This window comes from Salvelinus alpinus, chromosome 11 (genome assembly GCF_045679555.1).
Source record: "Salvelinus alpinus chromosome 11, SLU_Salpinus.1, whole genome shotgun sequence".
Classification (NCBI taxonomy): Eukaryota; Metazoa; Chordata; class Actinopteri; order Salmoniformes; family Salmonidae; genus Salvelinus; species Salvelinus alpinus.
This window is the reverse complement of record NC_092096.1, coordinates 8,048,300-8,073,619: the sequence shown is the minus strand read 5'-3', so window position 1 is coordinate 8,073,619 and position 25,320 is coordinate 8,048,300. Positions and strand designations below refer to the sequence as shown.

Below are 25,320 nucleotides of genomic sequence, written 5' to 3'. Positions count from 1 at the left end.
GTTATAAACAGAATCAGAACCAGACAGTTATAAACAAAATCAGAACCAGACAGTTAGAATCAGAACCAGACAGTTAGAAACAGAATCAGAACCAGACAGTTAGAAACAGAATCAGAACCAGACAGTTAGAAACAGAATCAGAACCAGACAGTTAGAATCAGAACCAGACAGTTAGAAACAGAATCAGAACCAGACAGTTAGAATCATAACCAGACAGTTACTGTTATAAACAGAATCAGAACCAGACTGTTATAAACAGAATCAGAACCAGACAGTTAGAATCAGAACCAGACAGTTAGAAACAGAATCAGAACCAGACAGTTAGAATCATAACCAGACTGTTAGAAACAGAATCAGAACCAGACAGTTAGAAACCGAATAAGAACCAGACAGTTATAAACAGAATGAGAACCAGACAGCTAGAAACAGAATCAGAACCAGACAGCTAGAAACAGAATCAGAACCAGACAGCTAGAAACAGAATCAGAACCAGACAGTTAGAAACAGGGAGACTAAGGAAATAAGAAACTTTATACAATTTAATAGATTTTCACAAAAGACTATAAAACATCACAAGGTCTCCTAACATATGGCCGCTCCATAATATTGTGGGCCGGTGCCATGGCAACAGGGTTGGTGGTGGAATGCTTGGGAGCCAGCACAGGACTCCAGCACTCCCCTCCCAAGTCACAGCATGCACACACACACACACACACACACACACACACGCACACGCACACGCACACACGCACACACGCACACGCGCACACGCACACACGCACGCACGCACGCACGCACGCACGCACGCACATACACACACACACACACACACACACACACACACACACACACACAATCCTGTTTTATACCTGCGGAAGGCAGCAATTACTAAAGCAGGTGAAGCTTCTCTGAGGTCAGGTCTCACTAGTCTAACAAGAAGATGCAGAGAGGCAGGACGTTTACACACACACACACACACACACACACACACACACACACACACACACACACACACACACACACACACACACACACACACACACACGCACGCACGCACGCACGCACGCACGCACGCACGCACGCGCACGCACGCACGCACGCACGCACGCACACACACACGCGCGCGCGCGCACACACACACACACACACACACACACACACACACACACACACACACACACACACACACACACACAGGACTACAGGACTACAGGAGAGAGCGGAGAGAACAGTCCACATCGACCAAGCATCAGTGGAGAGTGTCAAAAGCTTCAAGATCCTTGGAGTGACAGACTGACGGACTGACGGAGTGACGGACTGACGGAGTGACGGACTGACGGAGTGACGGACTGACGGAGTGACGGACTGACGGAGTGACGGACTGACGGACTGACGGACTGACTATACACATTATCCTATATAACTACTGTCTATACACATTATCCTATATAACTACTGTCTATACACATTATCCTATATAACTACTGTCTATACACATTATCCTATATAACTACTGTCTATACACATTATCCTATATAACTACTGCTGTACACACCTTTTCTATCAATATACTGTCCATACTGTCTATACAACTATATATGTATATATATATTTATACATATTTATATCATTATTTGTATATTTATCTATATTATTATATGTATATATATATATTTACATCATTATATGTATATATATTATATGTATATATATTTACATCATTATATATATATAATTATATTATTATTTGTATATATATTTATATTATTATATGTATATATATATATTTATATTATTATTTGTATATATATTTATATTATTATTTTTATATATATTTACATCATTATTTGTATATATATTTATATCATTATTTGTATATATATTTATATCATTATTTGTATATATATATTTACATCATTATATGTATATACAGTTGGCCGTCGGAAGTTTACATACATTTGGAGTCATTAAAACTCGTTTTTCAACCACTCCACAAATTTCTTGTTAACAAACTATAGTTTTGGCAAGTCGGTTAGGACATCTACTTTGTGCACGACACAAGTAATTTTTCCAACAACAGTTTACAGACAGATTATTTCACTGATAATTCACTGTATCACAATTCCAGTGGGTCAGAAGTTTACATACACTAAGTTGACTGGGCCTTTAAACAGCTTGGAAAAGTCCAGAAAATGATGTCATGGCTTTAGAAGCTTCTGGTAGGCTAATTGACATTATTTGAGTCAATTGGAGGTGTACCTGTGGATGTATTTCAAGGCCTACCTTCAAACTCAGTGCCTCTTTGCATGACATCATTGGAAAATCAAAAGAAATCAGCCAAGACCTCAGAAAAAAAATTGTAGACCTCCACAAGTCTGGTTCATCCTTGGGAGCAATTTCCAAACAATAGTACGCAAGTATAAACACCAATTCAATTCATATCAAGGGGCTTTATTGACATGGGAAACATATGTAACAAAGCAAGTGAAGTAGATAACATACAAAAGTGAAATAAACAATAAAAATGAACAGTAAACATTACACTCACAGAAGTTCCAAAATAATAAAGACATTATAAATGTCATATTATGTCTATATACAGTGTTGTAACGATGTGCAAATGGTTAAAGTTCAAATCTCTCTCTCTCTCTCACCCTCTCTCTCACCCTCTCTCTCTCTCTCTCTCTCTCTCTCTCTCTCTCTCTCTCTCTCTCTCTCTCTCTCTCTCTCTCTCTCTCTCTCTCTCTCTCACCCTCTCTCTCCTTTCCTCCCCTTCTCTCTGTCCCTTCCCCCGCTCTCTCTCCCTCTCTCTCTCTCTCTCTCTCTCTCTCTCTCGCTCTCTGTAGGCCTGTCAAGTCTCCTTTCATCATCTTAATTACTGATTGAGTCACTGATTACCGAGTCCAATGAGATGCCTACCAGTGTCTGTTATGGCAATAAAGCGTTCACTCCTGCTTCCTCTCAGATCTGACTCCAGGTCAGGTCTGAGTCTCAAATACCACCCTATTCCCTTTCACAGTGGGTCCTGGTCAAAAGTAGTGCACTGTATAGAGAACAGAGTGCCATTTAGAATGGGGACGCATCCCAGACCAGGTCTGGTTTTCATTCATAGCCTACATACTGCCTCTGAGTGGGCCCACAGACTGTTGGCATCTTGGCAGACTGGCTGCTCTGTAGAAATGCATGGTGTCGGTCAGTGTGGGTAAGAAGTCTCAACTTGTTGCATAGTATTCTGGTCATGTTGGGGGTTTGGCAACGGTTGAAGGATGTCACGTCTAGGCAGGAACAAAAAAAAATGTAGTTAGTGAGCCTTGCAATAAATGTGTACAGCATTTGGAGTATTATCCAGGATCTTACATGAAGGACTAAGAAATAGCCTGGTTAAATCGATTGCTTTGATTTTTTTTAATATTTAAAAAATAAATAATTGAAGGGATCAGTTATTGACACAATAAATACAGAATGTATAAGTAGAACTTTTGGTTAAAACATTCTTATGAATTTTTTAAAAATTATAATTGAAAATATGTCACTCATCTTTTTTAATTGTGGAGGATCCTTCAAATGTACATCTTTCGACGCCATTTCGAGCTGAACCGTGATTGGTGGATTGAGGGGGGCGGTAACTATACATTAAGGAAGAGGTCCTTGGATTGTAAACTCTGCTGGTAGCAAATTAGCTTGCTAGGTGAATCTGATGGAAAAATAACAGAGTTTGGTCGTTAAATCAGCGTTAACCATGTCTGCAAGAAACCCGGGAATGCCCCTTGGTAAGACTCGCTTCTTTATTGTGGGAAATACATGTTTATCCTGAAACATTAGTAAAATCCAGTGAAATAGCTATCGATTGTGTTAGCATGTGCAGCTAGCCAGTATCAACTTTAGCTACTACCATAGAGGGTGTGTTTTATGTTTAGGACATTCTTGATAGTTTTGACTGTGACACTTAGGCCTAACAGGAAGAGTTTGGTTTCAAACACATGTAAGAAGTAACGTTACCGCTCTCGTGTATTACAGTCACTGCACAGTTTGCCTGTCAACTTGTTTAATATATATGTCTAACCTTAGTTAAGTAACATGCAGAGATTAGAGATACTGTATCGTGTCTAGTGAACACTAAAGATAGTAGCTAGTTAACGTTACATGCAGAGATCAGAGATAATTTATCGTGTCTAGTGAACACTAAAGATAGTAGCTAGTTAACGTTACATGCAGAGATCAGAGATAAATTATCGTGTCTAGTCAACAGTGAACACTAAAGTTAGTAGCTAGTTAACGTTACATGCAGGGATCAGAGATATTTTATCGTGTCTAGTGAACAGTGAACACTAAAGATAGTAGCTAGTTAACGTTACATGCAGGGATCAGAGATATTTTATCGTGTCTAGTGAACACTAAAGATAGTAGCTAGTTAACGTTACATGCAGGGATCAGAGATATTTTATCGTGTCTAGTGAACAGTGAACACTAAAGATAGTAGCTAGTTAACGTTACATGCAGGGATCAGAGATATTTTATCGTGTCTAGTGAACACTAAAGATAGTAGCTAGTTAACGTTACATGCTGAATTACTGAATGTTGGTGGTCTTGACTCATGATGTCCTGGATAATATGTTTCACATGACACTCAGTGCAGCCAGGGTGAATCATGTGACTATCAGTGATCTCTTGTTGTCTGACTGTACTAAGATCCCGGAAAACATTTCGATACAGTTAACAACGTAACCATCGGTTAACTGCTGTAAGCCTACTTGATATTCAGTAGATATCTGAACAGAATAGTGGATTCAGTGAGAACCTACTTATACCTCAATATAAACTAAAATGGAAACGTTGTGGACAGCGACCACATACCAACTAAAGTGTTTCTTATCAACCTTCCATATTGTGTGTGTGTGTGTGTGTGTGTGGGGGTGGGTGGGTGGGTGTGTGTCAGACCTGGAGTGGGTGTCCAGGGTGCGGGTGAACACCCAGGCAGTGCTGAAGAGAGCTCAGCAGATCCAGGGACGCAACAAGAACAAGAAACAGTGGCAGGTAGGAGCTTTGGGGCTAGCTTTGTGTGTGTGTGTGTGTGTGTGTGTGTGTGTGTGTGTGTGTGTGTGTGTGTGTGTGTGTGTGTGTGTGTGTGTGTGTGTGTGTGTGTGTGTGTGTGTGTGTGTGTGTGTGTGTGTGTGTAATACCTTCATCTCCAATGCTTTCCTATAAGTCTCATAAGACACACAAGATGAACGGATAAAGTGATGATCAGTTTGTATCCTACTATTAGAATCAGGATATGCAGTATTCTCAGTTTGTATCCTACTATTAGAATAAGGATATGCAGTATTCTCAGTCTGTATCCTACTATTAGAATAAGTATATGCAGTATTCTCAGTTTGTATCCTACTATTAGAATAAGGATATGCAGTATTCTCAGTTTGTATCCTACTATTAGAATAAGGATATACAGTATTCTCAGTTTGTATCCTACTATTAGAATAAGTATATACAGTATTCTCAGTTTGTATCCTACTATTAGAATAAGTATATACAGTATTCTCAGTTTGTATCCTACTATTAGAATAAGTATATACTGTATTCTCAGTTTGTATCCTACTATTAGAATAAGTATATGCAGTATGTCTGGTGTGGTTTTGTATGTTATCCAGTGTTGAAGTGTTGTCCACACCAACCGCTTGTATTGAGAACAAACAGTTAAACAACCACCGGTATGAGTTGACATCTGGCTCTGTGTTACAACATTACCCGTAATGCTCTCTGTCTGTCGCCAGGCGGCGTGGCTTCTGCGGGCGGTCACCTGTATTGACCTGACGACCCTGGCTGGTGACGACACGCCCGGCAACGTCCACCGGCTGTGTATGAAGGCTACCCAGCCTGTACGCAACGACCTGCTGAAGAGCATGGACATGCAGGACAAAGGTAGTGGGATGGGTGTCTGTCATACTACTTATTGAGCCACTAGAGGGCGACATGCTCCTTATTTAGTCACTAGAGGGCGACATGCTCCTTATTTAGCCACTAGAGGGCGACATGCTTCTTATTTAGCCACTAGAGGGCGACATGCTCCTTATTTTGCCCACTAGAGGGCGACATGCTCCTTATTTTGCCCACTAGAGGGCGACATGCTCCTTATTTTGCCCACTAGAGGGCGACATGCTCCTTATTTTGCCCACTAGAGGGCGACATGCTCCTTATTTTGCCCACTAGAGGGCGACATGCTCCTTATTAAGCCACTAGAGGGCGACATGCTCCTTATTTTGCCCACTAGAGGGCGACGTGCTCCTTATTTTGCCCACTAGAGGGCGACGTGCTCCTTATTTTGCCCACTAGAGGGCGACGTGCTCCTTATTTAGCCACTAGAGGGCGACGTGCTCCTTATTTAGCCACTAGAGGGCGACGTGCTCCTTATTTAGCCCACTAGAGGGCGACGTGCTCCTTATTTAGCCACTAGAGGGCGTCGTGCTCCTTATTTTGCCCACTAGAGGGCGACGTGCTCCTTATTTACCCACTAGAGTGCGACGTGCTCCTTATTTAGCCACTAGAGGGCGACGTGCTCCTTATTTAGCCACTAGAGGGCGACGTGCTCCTTATTTATCCACTAGAGGGCGACGTGCTCCTTATTTTGCCCAGTAGAGGGCGACGTGCTCCTTATTTTGCCCACTAGAGGGCGACATACTCTTATGTTCCACACGATAGGCCTATCTTTGGTGTTGGCAAAGAGTGAAGAGTAGCTATATGTTCTGGTTGTATCTGTGTATCTAGGTGTGACTACTGCAGCAGTGTGCGTGTCTGTCTCAGTTAGCTAAGAGGTGTATGTAACTATATGTACTGGTTGTATCTGTGTATCTAGGTGTGACTACTGCAGCAGTGTGCGTATCTGTCTCAGTTAGCTAAGAGGTGTATGTAACTAAATGTACTGGTTGTATCTGTGTATCTAGGTGTGACTACTGCAGCAGTGTTTGTATCTGTCTCAGTTAGCTAAGAGGTGTATGTAACTATATGTACTGGTTGTATCTGTGTATCTAGGTGTGACTACTGCAGCAGTGTGCGTGTACCCGTCTCGTGTGGCTGATGCTGTGAAGTCACTGAAAGCAGCCAACTCCAGCCTACCTGTCGCCTCAGGTAAGAGAGAGAGGAGGAAGTCTACCTCCGTATCATTCCGTAGTTGGACAGTCCAGGTCTATGTTGTCACTTCCATCATCCTCTAATTGGTTGTGTGTTTCTTTGTTATTTTGATTTATTGATCGATTCATATATGTAATAATAAACTGGGAGGTTTGAGCCCTGAATGCTGATTGGCTGACAACCATGGTATATCAGACCGTATACCACGGGTGTGACCAAACATGTATTTTTACTGCTCTAATTACATTGGTAACCAGTTTATAATAGCAAAAAGGCACCTCAGGGGTTTGTGATATATGACCAATATACCACGGCTAAGGGCTGTGTCCAGGCACTCAGCGTTGCGTCGTGCTTTAGAAAACCCCTTAGACGTGGTATATTGGCCATATACCACACTTCCTCGGGCCTTACTGCTTAATTATAACACATAAACGGCTCATACAGCCACAACACGAATGAAATAACAAATTACATGGAAAAACTATAGATAGTGACTCAACAAAGCCACTGTCTTCTCTCTGTCCATCCTGCTGCTCCTCTCCTCAGTGGCGACAGGCTTCCCTGCGGGCCAGACCTCTCTGAAGACCAGGCTGGAGGAGGTCCGTATGGCTGTAGAGGATGGAGCTATGGAGATAGATATAGTGATTAACAGGACTCTGGCCCTCACTGGACAGTGGGAAGGTATGGTATATATTATTATAGACACTCAACCAGACACTTTATTAGGTACATCTGGCTAGTACCGGTGTTGGAACACCCGTTGCTTCCTGAACAGCCTGTTACATACATACAGTCAGCTGGAACATGTAAACATACAGTCAACTGGAACATGTAAACATACAGTCAACTGGAACATGTAAACATAGTCAACTGGAACATGTAAACATACAGTCAACTGGAACATGTAAACATATACAGTCAACTGGAACATGTAAACATACAGTCAACTGGAACATGTAAACATATACAGTCAACTGGAACATGTAAACATACAGTCAACTGGAACATGTAAACATACAGTCAGCTGGAACATGTAAACATACAGTCAGCTGGAACATGTAAACATACAGTCAGCTGGAACATGTAAACATACAGTCAACTGGAACATGTAAACATACAGTCAACTGGAACATGTAAACATACAGTCAGCTGGAACATGTAAACATACAGTCAACTGGAACATGTAAACATACAGTCAACTGGAACATGTAAACATACAGTCAACTGGAACATGTAAACATACAGTCAACTGGAACATGTAAACATACAGTCAGCTGGAACATGTAAACATACAGTCAACTGGAACATGTAAACATACAGTCAGCTGGAACATGTAAACATACAGTCAACTGGAACATGTAAACATACAGTCAACTGGAACATGTAAACATATACAGTCAACTGGAACATGTAAACATATACAGTCAACTGGAACATGTAAACATACAGTCAGCTGGAACATGTAAACATACAGTCAACTGGAACATGTAAACATATACAGTCAACTGGAACATGTAAACATACAGTCAGCTGGAACATGTAAACATACAGTCAACTGGAACATGTAAACATATACAGTCAACTGGAACATGTAAACATACAGTCAACTGGAACATGTAAACATATACAGTCAGCTGGAACATGTAAACATACAGTCAACTGGAACATGTAAACATACAGTCAGCTGGAACATGTAAACATACAGTCAGCTGGAACATGTAAACATACAGTCAGCTGGAACATGTAAACATACAGTCAGCTGGAACATGTAAACATACAGTCAACTGGAACATGTAAACATACAGTCAACTGGAACATGTAAACATACAGTCAACTGGAACATGTAAACATACAGTCAGCTGGAACATGTAAACATACAGTCAACTGGAACATGTAAACATACAGTCAACTGGAACATGTAAACATACAGTCAACTGGAACATGTAAACATACAGTCAACTGGAACATGTAAACATACAGTCAACTGGAACATGTAAACATACAGTCAGCTGGAACATGTAAACATACAGTCAACTGGAACATGTAAACATATACAGTCAGCTGGAACATGTAAACATACAGTCAGCTGGAACATGTAAACATACAGTCAGCTGGAACATGTAAACATATACAGTCAGCTGGAACATGTAAACATATACAGTCAGCTGGAACATGTAAACATACAGTCAACTGGAACATGTAAACATATACAGTCAACTGGAACATGTAAACATACAGTCAACTGGAACATGTAAACATATACAGTCAGCTGGAACATGTAAACATACAGTCAACTGGAACATGTAAACATACAGTCAGCTGGAACATGTAAACATACAGTCAGCTGGAACATGTAAACATACAGTCAGCTGGAACATGTAAACATACAGTCAGCTGGAACATGTAAACATACAGTCAACTGGAACATGTAAACATACAGTCAACTGGAACATGTAAACATACAGTCAGCTGGAACATGTAAACATACAGTCAACTGGAACATGTAAACATACAGTCAACTGGAACATGTAAACATACAGTCAACTGGAACATGTAAACATACAGTCAACTGGAACATGTAAACATACAGTCAACTGGAACATGTAAACATACAGTCAGCTGGAACATGTAAACATACAGTCAACTGGAACATGTAAACATACAGTCAACTGGAACATGTAAACATATACAGTCAGCTGGAACATGTAAACATACAGTCAGCTGGAACATGTAAACATACAGTCAGCTGGAACATGTAAACATATACAGTCAGCTGGAACATGTAAACATATACAGTCAGCTGGAACATGTAAACATACAGTCAACTGGAACATGTAAACATACAGTCAACTGGAACATGTAAACATACAGTCAACTGGAACATGTAAACATACAGTCAGCTGGAACATGTAAACATACAGTCAACTGGAACATGTAAACAAATACAGTCAGCTGGAACATGTAAACATATACAGTCAACTGGAACATGTAAACTTACAGTCAGCTGGAACATGTAAACATAGTCAGCTGGAACATGTAAACATACAGTCAACTGGAACATGTAAACATACAGTCAACTGGAACATGTAAACATACAGTCAGCTGGAACATGTAAACATACAGTCAGCTGGAACATGTAAACATACAGTCAGCTGGAACATGTAAACATACAGTCAGCTGGAACATGTAAACATACAGTCAGCTGGAACATGTAAACATACAGTCAGCTGGAACATGTAAACATACAGTCAGCTGGAACATGTAAACATACAGTCAGCTGGAACATGTAAACATACAGTCAGCTGGAACATGTAAACATACAGTCAGCTGGAACATGTAAACATACAGTCAGCTGGAACATGTAAACATACAGTCAGCTGGAACATGTAAACATACAGTCAGCTGGAACATGTAAACATACAGTCAGCTGGAACATGTAAACATATACAGTCAGCTGGAACATGTAAACATATACAGTCAGCTGGAACATGTAAACATACAGTCAGCTGGAACATGTAAACATACAGTCAGCTGGAACATGTAAACATACAGTCAGCTGGAACATGTAAACATACAGTCAGCTGGAACATGTAAACATATACAGTCAGCTGGAACATGTAAACATATACAGTCAGCTGGAACATGTAAACATATACAGTCAGCTGGAACATGTAAACATACAGTCAGCTGGAACATGTAAACATACAGTCAGCTGGAACATGTAAACATATACAGTCAGCTGGAACATGTAAACATACAGTCAGTCAACTGGAACATGTAAACATACAGTCAGTCAACTGGAACATGTAAACATATACAGTCAGTCAACTGGAACATGTAAACATATACAGTCAGCTGGAATATGTAAACATATACAGTCAGCTGGAATATGTAAACATATACAGTCAGCTGGAACATGTAAACATATACAGTCAGTCAACTGGAACATGTAAACATATACAGTCAGCTGGAACATGTAAACATATACAGTCAGCTGGAACATGTAAACATATACAGTCAGCTGGAACATGTAAACATACAGTCAGCTGGAACATGTAAACATACAGTCAGCTGGAACATGTAAACATATACAGTCAGCTGGAACATGTAAACATAGTCAGTCAGTCAACTGGAACATGTAAACATACAGTCAGTCAACTGGAACATGTAAACATACAGTCAGCTGGAATATGTAAACATATACAGTCAGCTGGAACATGTAAACATACAGTCAGCTGGAACATGTAAACATATACAGTCAGTCAACTGGAACATGTAAACATATACAGTCAGCTGGAACATGTAAACATATACAGTCAGCTGGAACATGTAAACATATACAGTCAGCTGGAACATGTAAACATATACAGTCAGCTGGAACATGTAAACATATACAGTCAGCTGGAACATGTAAACATATACAGTCAGCTGGAACATGTAAACATACAGTCAACTGGAACATGTAAACATACAGTCAACTGGAACATGTAAACATACAGTCAGTCAACTGGAACATGTAAGCATACAGTCAGTCAACTGGAACATGTAAACATACAGTCAGTCAACTGGAACATGTAAACATACAGTCAGTCAACTGGAACATGTAAACATACAGTCAGCTGGAATATGTAAACATATACAGTCAGCTGGAACATGTAAACATACAGTCAACTGGAACATGTAAACATACAGTCAGCTGGAACATGTAAACATATACAGTCAGCTGGAACATGTAAACATATACAGTCAGCTGGAACATGTAAACATATACAGTCAGCTGGAACATGTAAACATATACAGTCAGCTGGAACATGTAAACATATACAGTCAGCTGGAATATGTAAACATATACAGTCAGCTGGAACATGTAAACATATACAGTCAGCTGGAACATGTAAACATACAGTCAACTGGAACATGTAAACATATACAGTCAGCTGGAACATGTAAACATATACAGTCAGCTGGAACATGTAAACATATACAGTCAACTGGAACATGTAAACATACAGTCAACTGGAACATGTAAACATACAGTCAACTGGAACATGTAAACATACAGTCAGTCAACTGGAACATGTAAACATACAGTCAGCTGGAATATGTAAACATATACAGTCAGCTGGAACATGTAAACATACAGTCAGCTGGAACATGTAAACATATACAGTCAGTCAACTGGAACATGTAAACATATACAGTCAGCTGGAACATGTAAACATATACAGTCAACTGGAACATGTAAACATACAGTCAACTGGAACATGTAAACATACAGTCAACTGGAACATGTAAACATACAGTCAGTCAACTGGAACATGTAAACATACAGTCAGCTGGAATATGTAAACATATACAGTCAGCTGGAACATGTAAACATACAGTCAGCTGGAACATGTAAACATATACAGTCAGTCAACTGGAACATGTAAACATATACAGTCAGCTGGAACATGTAAACATATACAGTCAGCTGGAACATGTAAACATATACAGTCAGCTGGAACATGTAAACATATACAGTCAACTGGAACATGTAAACATACAGTCAACTGGAACATGTAAACATACAGTCAACTGGAACATGTAAACATACAGTCAGTCAACTGGAACATGTAAACATACAGTCAGCTGGAATATGTAAACATATACAGTCAGCTGGAACATGTAAACATACAGTCAGCTGGAACATGTAAACATATACAGTCAGTCAACTGGAACATGTAAACATATACAGTCAGCTGGAACATGTAAACATATACAGTCAGCTGGAACATGTAAACATATACAGTCAGCTGGAACATGTAAACATATACAGTCAGCTGGAACATGTAAACATATACAGTCAGCTGGAACATGTAAACATATACAGTCAGCTGGAACATGTAAACATATACAGTCAGCTGGAACATGTAAACATATACAGTCAGCTGGAACATGTAAACATATACAGTCAGCTGGAACATGTAAACATACAGTCAGCTGGAACATGTAAACATACAGTCAGCTGGAACATGTAAACATACAGTCAGCTGGAACATGTAAACATACAGTCAGCTGGAACATGTAAACATACAGTCAGTCAACTGGAACATGTAAACATACAGTCAGCTGGAATATGTAAACATATACAGTCAGCTGGAACATGTAAACATACAGTCAGCTGGAACATGTAAACATATACAGTCAGTCAACTGGAACATGTAAACATATACAGTCAGCTGGAACATGTAAACATATACAGTCAGCTGGAACATGTAAACATATACAGTCAGCTGGAACATGTAAACATATACAGTCAGCTGGAACATGTAAACATATACAGTCAGCTGGAACATGTAAACATATACAGTCAGCTGGAACATGTAAACATATACAGTCAGCTGGAACATGTAAACATATACAGTCAGCTGGAACATGTAAACATACAGTCAACTGGAACATGTAAACATACAGTCAACTGGAACATGTAAACATACAGTCAGTCAACTGGAACATGTAAACATACAGTCAGTCAACTGGAACATGTAAACATACAGTCAGCTGGAACATGTAAACATACAGTCAGTCAACTGGAACATGTAAACATACAGTCAATCAACTGGAACATGTAAACATACAGTCAGTCAACTGGAACATGTAAACATACAGTCAGCTGGAATATGTAAACATATACAGTCAGCTGGAATATGTAAACATATACAGTCAGCTGGAATATGTAAACATATACAGTCAGCTGGAATATGTAAACATATACAGTCAGCTGGAACATGTAAACATACAGTCAACTGGAACATGTAAACATACAGTCAGCTGGAACATGTAAACATATACAGTCAGCTGGAACATGTAAACATATACAGTCAGCTGGAACATGTAAACATATACAGTCAGCTGGAACATGTAAACATATACAGTCAGCTGGAATATGTAAACATATACAGTCAGCTGGAACATGTAAACATATACAGTCAGCTGGAACATGTAAACATACAGTCAACTGGAACATGTAAACATATACAGTCAGCTGGAACATGTAAACATATACAGTCAGCTGGAACATGTAAACATATACAGTCAACTGGAACATGTAAACATACAGTCAACTGGAACATGTAAACATACAGTCAACTGGAACATGTAAACATACAGTCAGTCAACTGGAACATGTAAACATACAGTCAGTCAACTGGAACATGTAAACATACAGTCAGCTGGAATATGTAAACATATACAGTCAGCTGGAACATGTAAACATACAGTCAACTGGAACATGTAAACATACAGTCAGCTGGAACATGTAAACATATACAGTCAGCTGGAACATGTAAACATATACAGTCAGCTGGAACATGTAAACATATACAGTCAGCTGGAACATGTAAACATACAGTCAACTGGAACATGTAAACATATACAGTCAGCTGGAACATGTAAACATATACAGTCAGCTGGAACATGTAAACATATACAGTCAACTGGAACATGTACAGTCAACTGGAACATGTAAACATGTACAGTCAGCTGGAACATGTAAACATGTACAGTCAGCTGGAACATGTAAACATGTACAGTCAGCTGGAACATGTAAACATACAGTCAGCTGGAACATGTAAACATATACAGTCAGCTGGAACATGTAAACATATACAGTCAGCTGGAACATGTAAACATATACAGTCAGCTGGAACATGTAAACATATACAGTCAGCTGGAACATGTAAACATATACAGTCAGCTGGAACATGTAAACATATACAGTCAGCTGGAACATGTAAACATACAGTCAACTGGAACATGTAAACATACAGTCAACTGGAACATGTAAACATACAGTCAACTGGAACATGTAAACATACAGTCAGTCAACTGGAACATGTAAGCATACAGTCAGTCAACTGGAACATGTAAACATACAGTCAGTCAACTGGAACATGTAGACATACAGTCAGTCAACTGGAACATGTAAACATACAGTCAGTCAACTGGAACATGTAAACATACAGTCAGTCAACTGGAACATGTAAACATACAGTCAGTCAACTGGAACATGTAAACATACAGTCAGTCAACTGGAACATGTAAACATACAGTCAGTCAACTGGAACATGTAAACATACAGTCAGTCAACTGGAACATGTAAGCATACAGTCAGTCAACTGGAACATGTAAACATACAGTCAGTCAACTGGAACATGTAAGCATACAGTCAGTCAACTGGAACATGTAAACATACAGTCAGTCAACTGGAACATGTAAGCATACAGTCAGTCAACTGGAACATGTAAACATACAGTCAGTCAACTGGAACATGTAAACATACAGTCAGTCAACTGGAACATGTAAACATACAGTCAGTCAACTGGAACATGTAAACATACAGTCAGTCAACTGGAACATGTAAACATACAGTCAGCTGGAATATGTAAACATACAATCAACTGGAATATGTAAACATACAATCAACTGGAACATGTAAACATAGTCAGTCAACTGGAACATGTAAACATAGTCAGTCAACTGGAACATGTAAACATAGTCAGTCAACTGGAACATGTAAACATATAAAAGTTTGTGGTCACTTAGAAATGTCCTTTTTTTTGTCCATTAAAATAACATCAAATTGATCAAATATACAGTGTACATATACCCTTTTGCAATTGTTAATGTTGTAAATGACTATTGTAGCTGGAAACAGCAGATTTTTTTATGGAATATCTACGTAGGTGTACAGAGGTCCATTATCAGCAACCATCACTCCTGTGTTCCAATGGCACGTTGTGTTAGCTAATCCAAGTTTATCATTTTAAAAGACTAATTGATCATTAGAAAACCCTTTTGCCTTTATGTTAGCACTGCTGAAAACTGTTGTTCTGATTAAAGAAGCAATAAAACTGGCCTTTAGACTAGTTGAGTATCTGGAGCATCAGCATTTGTGGGTTCGATTACAGGCTCAAAATAGCCAGAAACAAAGAACTTTCTTCTGAAACTCATCAGTCTATTCTTGTTCTGAGAAATGAAGGCTTTTCCATGCGAGAAATTGCCAAGACACTGAAGATCTCGTACAACGCTGTCTACTACTCCCTTCACAGAACAGCACAAACTGGCTCTAACCAGAATAGAAAGAGGAGTGGGAGGCCCCGGTGCACAACTGAGCAAGAGGACACGTACATTAGAGTGTCTAGTTTGAGAAACGGATGCCTCAAGTCCTCAACTGGCAGGTGTTGATGAATGATGTTGCAGTGGCGGTATGAACTATGATGTTGCTATGGCAGTATGAGCTATGGTGTTGCTATGACAGTATGAGCTATGATGTTGCTATGGCAGTATGAACTATGATGTTGCTATGGCAGTATGAGCTATGGCTTTGCTATGGCAGTATGAGCTATGGTGTTGCTATGGCAGTGTGAGCTATGGTGTTGCTATGACAGTGAAGGTGTGTGGTGGAGTGTCTCTCCTCAGTAAAGTTTCCATTTCAATCCCCTCTGTCTCCTCAGTAAAGTTTCCATTTCAACCCCCTCTGTCTCTCCTCAGCCGTGTACGATGAGGTGTGTCAGTTCAGAGAGGCCTGTGGGGAGGCTCACATGAAGTCCATCCTGGCTATAGGAGAGCTGGGGACCTACACCAACGTCTACAAGGCTAGTCTGGTGGCTATGATGGCTGGTGAGTGTTCCCTCTCTCTCACACGTACACACAGGGTGCTATTATATGCACTTGAGATCCAACTCACATTTTTCTCTCGTTGATGAATGGTTTGTGAGAATCAGAGTTGAATGCTCTCATCTCTCCTGTGAATCAGGCCCAGTGATATTGTTTTACACATGGTGCAGTTTGTCACGTTCTCCTGTGGGGGGCGCTGTTGTTCAGGCTGTACTCTCTGTCTCTGTACTTAGCTAACCTGATGAACACTCTCTCTCTCTCTCTGTCTCTCTTTTTCTCTCGCACACACACACACACCCTGAACTGTACACTTAGCTACCCGTCACATAATAAGCCTGATTACTGTACCAAATTGTCAGCCGGTCCGATAGAGATCATTATTAAAATACATTGCTTTTGTCTCAGCGCTTGCTCCTTAATCTCCCCTTGTTCTATAAATTGCGTATGAGATTCCAGAAATTGAATGATAATTTTGCCTATTAATCTATGACGGCGGCTATTTTACTCCGCCACACACACACACACACTCTGCCTGCTTGCCCACGCTAGCCAAATGAAACGAGCGTCATTACCGCCATCCTGGTTTAATAACCTCTATCAATTATCAGCTCATTAACATCCCCCATAACCAATGTACAGAATTACTCCTCCGTCTGAGTGGGGGATGAGGAGAGAGGGAAAGATGGTGAGAGAGGGTTTTGACGAAGAGCGAGAGAGAGCGAGAGAGAGCGAGAGAGAGCGAGAGAGAGCGAGAGAGAGAGCGAGAGAGAGAGAGAGAGAGAGAGAGAGAGAGAGAGAGAGAGAGAGAGAGAGAGAGAGAGAGAGAGAGAGAGAGAGAGAGAGAGAGAGAGAGAGAGAGAGAGAGAGAGAGAGAGAGAGAGAGAGAGAGAGAGAGAGAGAGAGAGAGAGAGATACTCTGACTAAAAATACATAGTACATGTCTGTAAAGTGTTCATCAGTCTAATGTAAAAACACATAGTACATGTCTGTAAAATATTCTAGTAATGTAAAAACACATAGTACATGTCTGTAATGCAGTGTAACGTGTTCATCAGTGTCGTAATGAGCTGTCGTTAGAGACTAGGGGGAGGAGGGATGGAGGGAAAGAAGGAGAGGAGGAGAATAGAGGGATGGTGCTGTTTCTTACCAGGGTTTGTGGTTCATCTATTAAAAGCCTGTCATTTCAGCTTCTATTTTTATCCAGAAAGCTGATAAGACATAATTGTCTCAGAAGGAAAGGAAGGGGATAAATGTAAGGATGGGAGGGAGGGAAGGGAAGGGGATAAATGAAGGGTTATATTGATGAGGCAGCAGCACATACCCTCTGTTAGCCCTGTCACAGTGTCACAGACACCATATGTTCTCCTCTGGCTCTGGAGGCCCTGGGAGCAGAGCGGCCCTCACTGGAGGCCCTGGGAGCAGAGCGGCCCTCACTGGAGACCCTGGGAGCAGAGCGGCCCTCACTGGAGGCCCTGGGAGCAGAGCGGCCCTCACTGGAGGCCCTGGGAGCAGAGCGGCCCTCACTGGAGGCCCTGGGAGCAGAGCGGCCCTCACTGGAGGCCCTGGGAGCAGAGCGGCCCTCACTGGAGGCCCTGGGAGCAGAGCGGCCCTCACTGGAGACCCTGGGAGCAGAGCGGCCCTCACTGGAGACGCTGGGAGCAGAGCGGCCCTCACTGGAGACGCTGGGAGCAGAGTGTCCCTCACTGTAATGTCTCTGGAGACCCTGAGAGCAGAGCGGCCCTCAATTGAGACCCTGGGAGCAGAGCAGCCCTCTCTGGAGACCCTGGGAGCAGAGCAGCCCTCACTGGAGACCCTGGGAGCAGAGCAGCCCTCACTGTAATGTCACTGGAGGCCCTGGGAGCAGAGCGGCCCTCACTGTAATGTCTCTGGAGACCCTGGGAGCAGAGCGGCCCTCACTGGAGACCCTGGGAGCAGAGCGGCCCTCAGTGGAGGCCCTGGGAGCAGAGCAGCCCTCACTGGAGACCCTGGGAGCAGAGCAGCCCTCACTGTAATGTCACTGGAGGCCCTGGGAGCAGAGCGGCCCTCACTGGAGACCCTGGGAGCAGAGTGGCCCTCAGTGGAGGCCCTGGGAGCAGAGCGGCCCTCAGTGGAGGCCCTGGGAGCAGAGCAGCCCTCACTGGAGACCCTGGGAGCAGAGCAGCCCTCACTGTAATGTCACTGGAGGCCCTGGGAGCAGAGCGGCCCTCACTGTAATGTCTCTGGAGACCCTGGGAGCAGAGCGGCCCTCACTGGAGACCCTGTGAGCAGAGCGGCCCTCACTGGAGACCCTGAGAGCAGAGCAGCCCTCACTGTAATATCCTGTTTCGGTCAGAGATACTTTAGAACTAGTTGTACCTTTTATACTGTAGTAGTATCATATTGTATTTTAATCCAGTCTGATGACATCTCAAAATGTCCTATTTTTATTCAAAATGTATTTCTAGAATTTCTAGAATGTTAAATGTGTGTACTGTATTGTAGGTCATCTGTATGTCTAGTTTCCTATTTCTATAGCTCATCCTGCTTGGATGGGATCTTTCTGGAATTGTAGAAAGGTGAAAAGCTGAATAGATTCCATATTGATGTCTAGAAGGAATTGTCATGGTGACAATAACATGAAATTGTCCATCAGATGTTATCTTGCATGTTATTCACTGCATTCTGAAAGTATTCAGACCCCTTGACTTTTTCCACATTTTGTTACGTTACAACCTTATTCTAAAATGGATTACATTTTTTCACATCATCAAACTTCACACAATACCCCATAATGACATCACAATACCCCATAATGACATCACAATACCCCATAATGACATCACAATACCCCATAATGACAAAGCAAAAACTGTTTTGTATAAATATTTACAGAAAATATATGAAATATCACATTTACAGAAGTATTCAGACCCTTTACTCAGTACTTTGTTGAAGCACCTTTGGCAGCGATTACAGCTTCGAGTCTTCTTGGGTACGACGTTACAAGCTTGGCACTCCTGTATTTGGGGAGTTTTTCCCATTCTTCTCTGCAGATCCTCTCAACCTCTGTCAGGTGCTGCACAGATATTTTCAGGTCTCTAGTCTGGGATCTGGCTGGACCAGCAAACATTTCTAAAAACCTGTTTCGCTTTGTCATTACGGGGTACTGTGATGTCATTACGGGGTACTGTGATGTCATTACGGGGTACTGTGATGTCATTACGGGGTACTTTGATGTCATTACAGGGTACTGTGATGTCATTACGGGGTACTGTGTGAAGGTTGATGAGGATTTAGTTTTTTACATTTTAACATAACGAAATGTGTATGAAGACCAGGGTTCTGAATACTTCACCCAATGCGCTGAACATTAAGGTCAGTTGATGAAATGAGGTCGTCTTTTTAACCACGTGTGTGTGTGTGTTTTGTGTAACAACAGGGTCGGACTTCATCAAGACGTCGACAGGGAAGGAGTCTGTCAACGCTACCTACCCTGTCGCCATAGTGATGGTCAGAGCCATCCGGGACTACTTCCTGAAAACTGGACATAAGGTATGGCTCTTAGTGTGTGTGTGCTTTTCTTTAAGAGTCCGTTCAGTCAAGTTAGCTGAATTACCTCCGTTCCAATCAACGCCGGTCAACATCAGATAAATGTAGTTACCTAAAATGGATATAAATAAACAACGTTTCCTGTTGGAATGGCCCAGAATCCCTCGTGAAGTTGTACTGTTGCCTCACTGACACACAGCTGTTGTTCCCGTGTCCTGTGACTTGTACACCCCTAGGTTGGTTTTAAGCCTGCCGGTGGGATCCGTACTGCCAAGGAGTCGCTGGTGTGGCTGACTCTGATGAAGGAAGAGCTGGGAGACGAGTGGCTGAGCCCTGGCCTGTTTAGACTGGGGGCTAGTAGCCTGCTGGCTGACATAGAGAGACAGGTACACACACACACACACACACACACACACACACACACACACACACACACACACACACACACGCCTCTAGACTGGGGGCTAGTAGCCTGCTGGCTGACGTAGAGAGACAGGTACACACACACACACGCCTGTTTAGACTGGGGGCTAGTAGCCTGCTGGCTGACATAGAGAGACAGGTACACACACACACGCCTGTTTAGACTGGGGGCTAGTAGCCTGCTGGCTGACATAGAGAGACAGGTACACACACACACCTCTTTAGACTGGGGGCTAGTAGCCTGCTGGCTGACATAGAGAGACAGGTACACACACCTCTTTAGACTGGGGGCTAGTAGCCTGCTGGCTGACATAGAGAGACAGGTACACACACACACACCTCTTTAGACTGGGGGCTAGTAGCCTGCTGGCTGACATAGAGAGACAGGTACACACACACACACGCCTGTTTAGACTGGGGGCTAGTAGCCTGCTGGCTGACATAGAGAGACAGGTACACACACACACACACACACACACACACACACACACACAGCACCCAGACACACACACACACACAGCACCCAGACACACACACACATACAACACCCAGAGACACACACACACATACAGCACCCAGAGACACACACACACATACAGCACCCAGAGACACACACACACACACAGCACCCAGACACACACACACACACAGCACCCAGACACACACACACATACAGCACCCAGAGACACACACACACACACAGCACCCAGACACACACACACATACAGCACCCAGAGACAGACACACACACACAGCACCCAGACACACACACACACACACACAGCACCCAGACACACACACACATACAGCACCCAGAGACACACACACACACACAGCACCCAGACACACACACACATACAGCACCCAGAGACACACACACAGCACCCAGACACACACACACATACAGCACCCAGAGACACACACACACACACAGCACCCAGACACACACACACATACAGCACCCAGACACACACACACATACAGCACCCAGACACACACACACATACAGCACCCAGAGACACACACACACACACAGCACCCAGACACACACACACATACAGCACCCAGAGACACACACACATACAGCACCCAGAGACACACACACATACAGCACCCAGACACACACACACATACAGCACCCAGACACACACACACATACAGCACCCAGAGACACACACACATACAGCACCCAGACACACACACACATACAGCACCCAGACACACACATACAGCACCCAGAGACACACACACATACAGCACCCAGACACACACACATACAGCACCCAGAGACACACACACACATACAGCACCCAGACACACACACACATACAGCACCCAGAGACACACACACACATACAGCACCCAGACACACACATACAGCACCCAGAGACACACACACATACAGCACCCAGACACACACACATACAGCACCCAGACACACACACATACAGCACCCAGACACACACACATACAGCACCCAGACACACACACATACAGCACCCAGAGACACACACACACACTCACTCACTCCCTTCCAACACGCGTCCCATAACGTGAGGCGATTAGTGCTGAGAGTGGAAAGGCTTGGTACTGTAGGACACCATAATGGTTTAGTTTGTCCATTAGTCATGACCTTTAACCCTGTACATGTCAGTGTTCCAGACCTCCTAACAACAGGGTCATATTTAAATGGTCCGCTCTATCTAACCTAGTGTTTGTACCTGTCATCCTCTTTCATCTTCCGTTTTATTTCCTGTTTCTCTCTTTTCTCCAGATCTACCATTACGTGACTGGACGCTACGCAGCCTATCACCAGATGCCCATGGCCTGAAACCATGGTTACCATTTCCAAAGTGACCAATCCGAAACCTCACCGAACCAGCCTATCGCTGTGCAGATTGCGTCCAGGTTCCTGGAAGAGGTCTCTGTACATGTCAGGAATGTGTTGATTTGAGAAGACGATCAGATCAAGTGAAGGAAAGAGAACCTGCCATTTTACTGTATACAATACTTCTGGTATATCTGCCATTTTACTGTATACAGTACTTCTGGTATATCTGCCATTTTACTGTATACAGTACTTCTGGTATTTCTGCCATTTTACTGTTTACAGTACTTCTGGTATATCTGCCATTTTACTGTATACAGTACTTCTGGTATATCTGCCATTTTACTGTATACAGTACTTCTGGTATATCTGCCATTTTACTGTATACCGTACTTCTGGTATCTGCCATTTTACTGTATACAGTACTTCTGGTATATCTGCCATTTTACTATATACAGTATTTCTGGAATATCTGCCATTTTACTGTATACAATACTTCTGGTATATCTGCCATTTTACTGTATACAGTACTTCTGGTATATCTGCCATTTTACTGTATACAGTACTTCTGGTATATCTGCCATTTTACTGTATACAGTACTTCTGGTATATCTGCCATTTTACTGTATACCGTACTTCTGGTATCTGCCATTTTACTGTATACAGTACTTCTGGTATATCTGCCATTTTACTGTATACAGTACTTCTGGTATATCTGCCATTTTACTGTATACCGTACTTCTGGTATATCTGCCATTTTACTGTATACAGTACTTCTGGTATATCTGCCATTTTACTGAATACAGTACTTCTGGTATATCTGCCATTTTACTGTATACCGTACTTCTGGTATATCTGCCATTTTACTATATACAGTATTTCTGGAATATCTGCCATTTTACTGTATACAATACTTCTGGTATATCTGCCATTTTACTGTATACAGTACTTCTGGTATATCTGCCATTTTACTATATACCAGACAGACTTCTGTAATATCTTACTCTTTGTGCCTTGAGCCAGTTAGCCAGTATTGTTTCATCTAGTCCCCATCCAAACAATGTGAAACTATGATGCTGTATGATTTGAGTGTTGATGAGTCAGTCTTAATGATCCATTAAATTGTAGTTGTTTTCAGAGTACTATATTATACACAATATAAAGATCTTGATTCCGTTTTCTATTACTGTTGTCGTTGTAATGAAAGATTGCCACCCATTCTAATCATGTCTGTCTGGACATCTTGTTGAAGGTCTTGAGGTGTGATTAAAGACCATCAAACATTATGGATTGTTATTCACAGGAGATAAAGTAAGACAACTGTATTGTGCATTAGGTTCTTACAAAATGGAAATTGGTCTTTGGAGCTCTGACCTACAGCTCTGACCTACAGCTCTGACTAACAGGGTAACTGTAATACACCACTACAGTTTCTCTTTCTGAGGACGTCGTCGATATTAACGGACAAACAGCTTTAGGGTCTGTGTGCCCTTTATCATGGTATCCTCAGTATATAACCTTTATGGTATCCTCAGTATATAACCTTTATCATGGTATCCTCTGTGTATAACCTTTATCATGGTATCCTCAGTATATGACCTTTATCATGGTATCCTCAGTATTTAACCTTTATCATGGTATCCTCAGTTTATAACCTTTATCATGGTATCCTCAGTATTTAACCTTTATCATGGTATCCTCAGTATATAACCTTTATGGTATCCTCAGTATATAACCTTTATCATGGTATCCTCTGTGTATAACCTTTATCATGGTATCCTCAGTATATGACCTTTATCATGGTATCCTCAGTATTTAACCTTTATCATGGTATCCTCAGTTTATAACCTTTATCATGGTATCCTCAGTATTTAACATTTATCATGGTATCCTCAGTATATAACCTTTATCATGGTATCCTCAGTATTTAACCTTTATCATGGTATCCTCAGTATTTAACCTTTATCATGGTATCCTCAGTATATCACCTTTATCATGGTATCCTCAGTATTTAACCTTTATCATGGTATCCTCAGTATTTAACCTTTATCATGGTATCCTCAGTATATAACCTTTATCATGGTATCCTCAGTATTGAACCTTTATCATGGTATCCTCAGTATATAACCTTTATCGCGGTATCCTCAGTGTATAACCTTTATCGCGGTAACCTCAGTGTATAACCTTTATCATGGTATCCTCAGTATATAACCTTTTATCACGGTATCCTCAGTATATAACCTTTATCACGGTATCCACAGTATATAACCTTTATCATGGTATCCTCAGTATATAACCTTTATCATGGTATCCTCAGTATATAACCTTTATCATGGTATCCTCAGTATATAACCTTTATCATGGTATCCTCAGTTTATAACCTTTATCATGGTATCCTCAGTGTATAACCTTTATCATGGTATCCTCAGTATATAACCTTTATCGCGGTATCCTCAGTGTATAACCTTTATCACAGTATCCTCAGTATATAATCAGCTCAGTCTATTCATGTGAACAGTTTAGGACGCTCCACCTGTCTCGTGGCGTTCCTGCCTGTGTGCTGAAAATGTTCAGGACCGTTCTTCTGGTCTAATTTCATTAGCTGGGAGCTCAGTGAACAAAGAGAGGTTTAATGAGGGGTTAAGTGGAGTTGAAATGATCTGATTGAAACAGTTCTCAGTTTTGGACGCAGCTTCGTTTTGAAGACGGAAAACTTTCTTCCTCTTTCTTCCCGCTCTTCTCTTCTTCTTTAAGGA

The 25,320-nt window shown here is 41.7% G+C and overlaps 1 protein-coding gene across 1 annotated transcript; it reads left to right on the top strand.

The window, feature by feature from the left end:
* The first annotated feature begins 3,590 nt into the window (after positions 1 to 3,590).
* Positions 3,591 to 23,850, top strand: dera (deoxyribose-phosphate aldolase (putative)). The gene is made up of 9 exons (XM_071331644.1): positions 3,591 to 3,770; positions 4,937 to 5,034; positions 5,772 to 5,919; positions 7,027 to 7,122; positions 7,672 to 7,806; positions 16,660 to 16,788; positions 20,204 to 20,316; positions 20,550 to 20,699; positions 22,511 to 23,850. The coding sequence occupies exons 1-9, from the start codon at positions 3,740 to 3,742 to the stop codon at positions 22,565 to 22,567; spliced, it is 957 nt and encodes a 318-aa protein (XP_071187745.1). The 5' UTR covers positions 3,591 to 3,739; the 3' UTR covers positions 22,568 to 23,850.
* Positions 23,851 to 25,320: the final 1,470 nt, after the last annotated feature.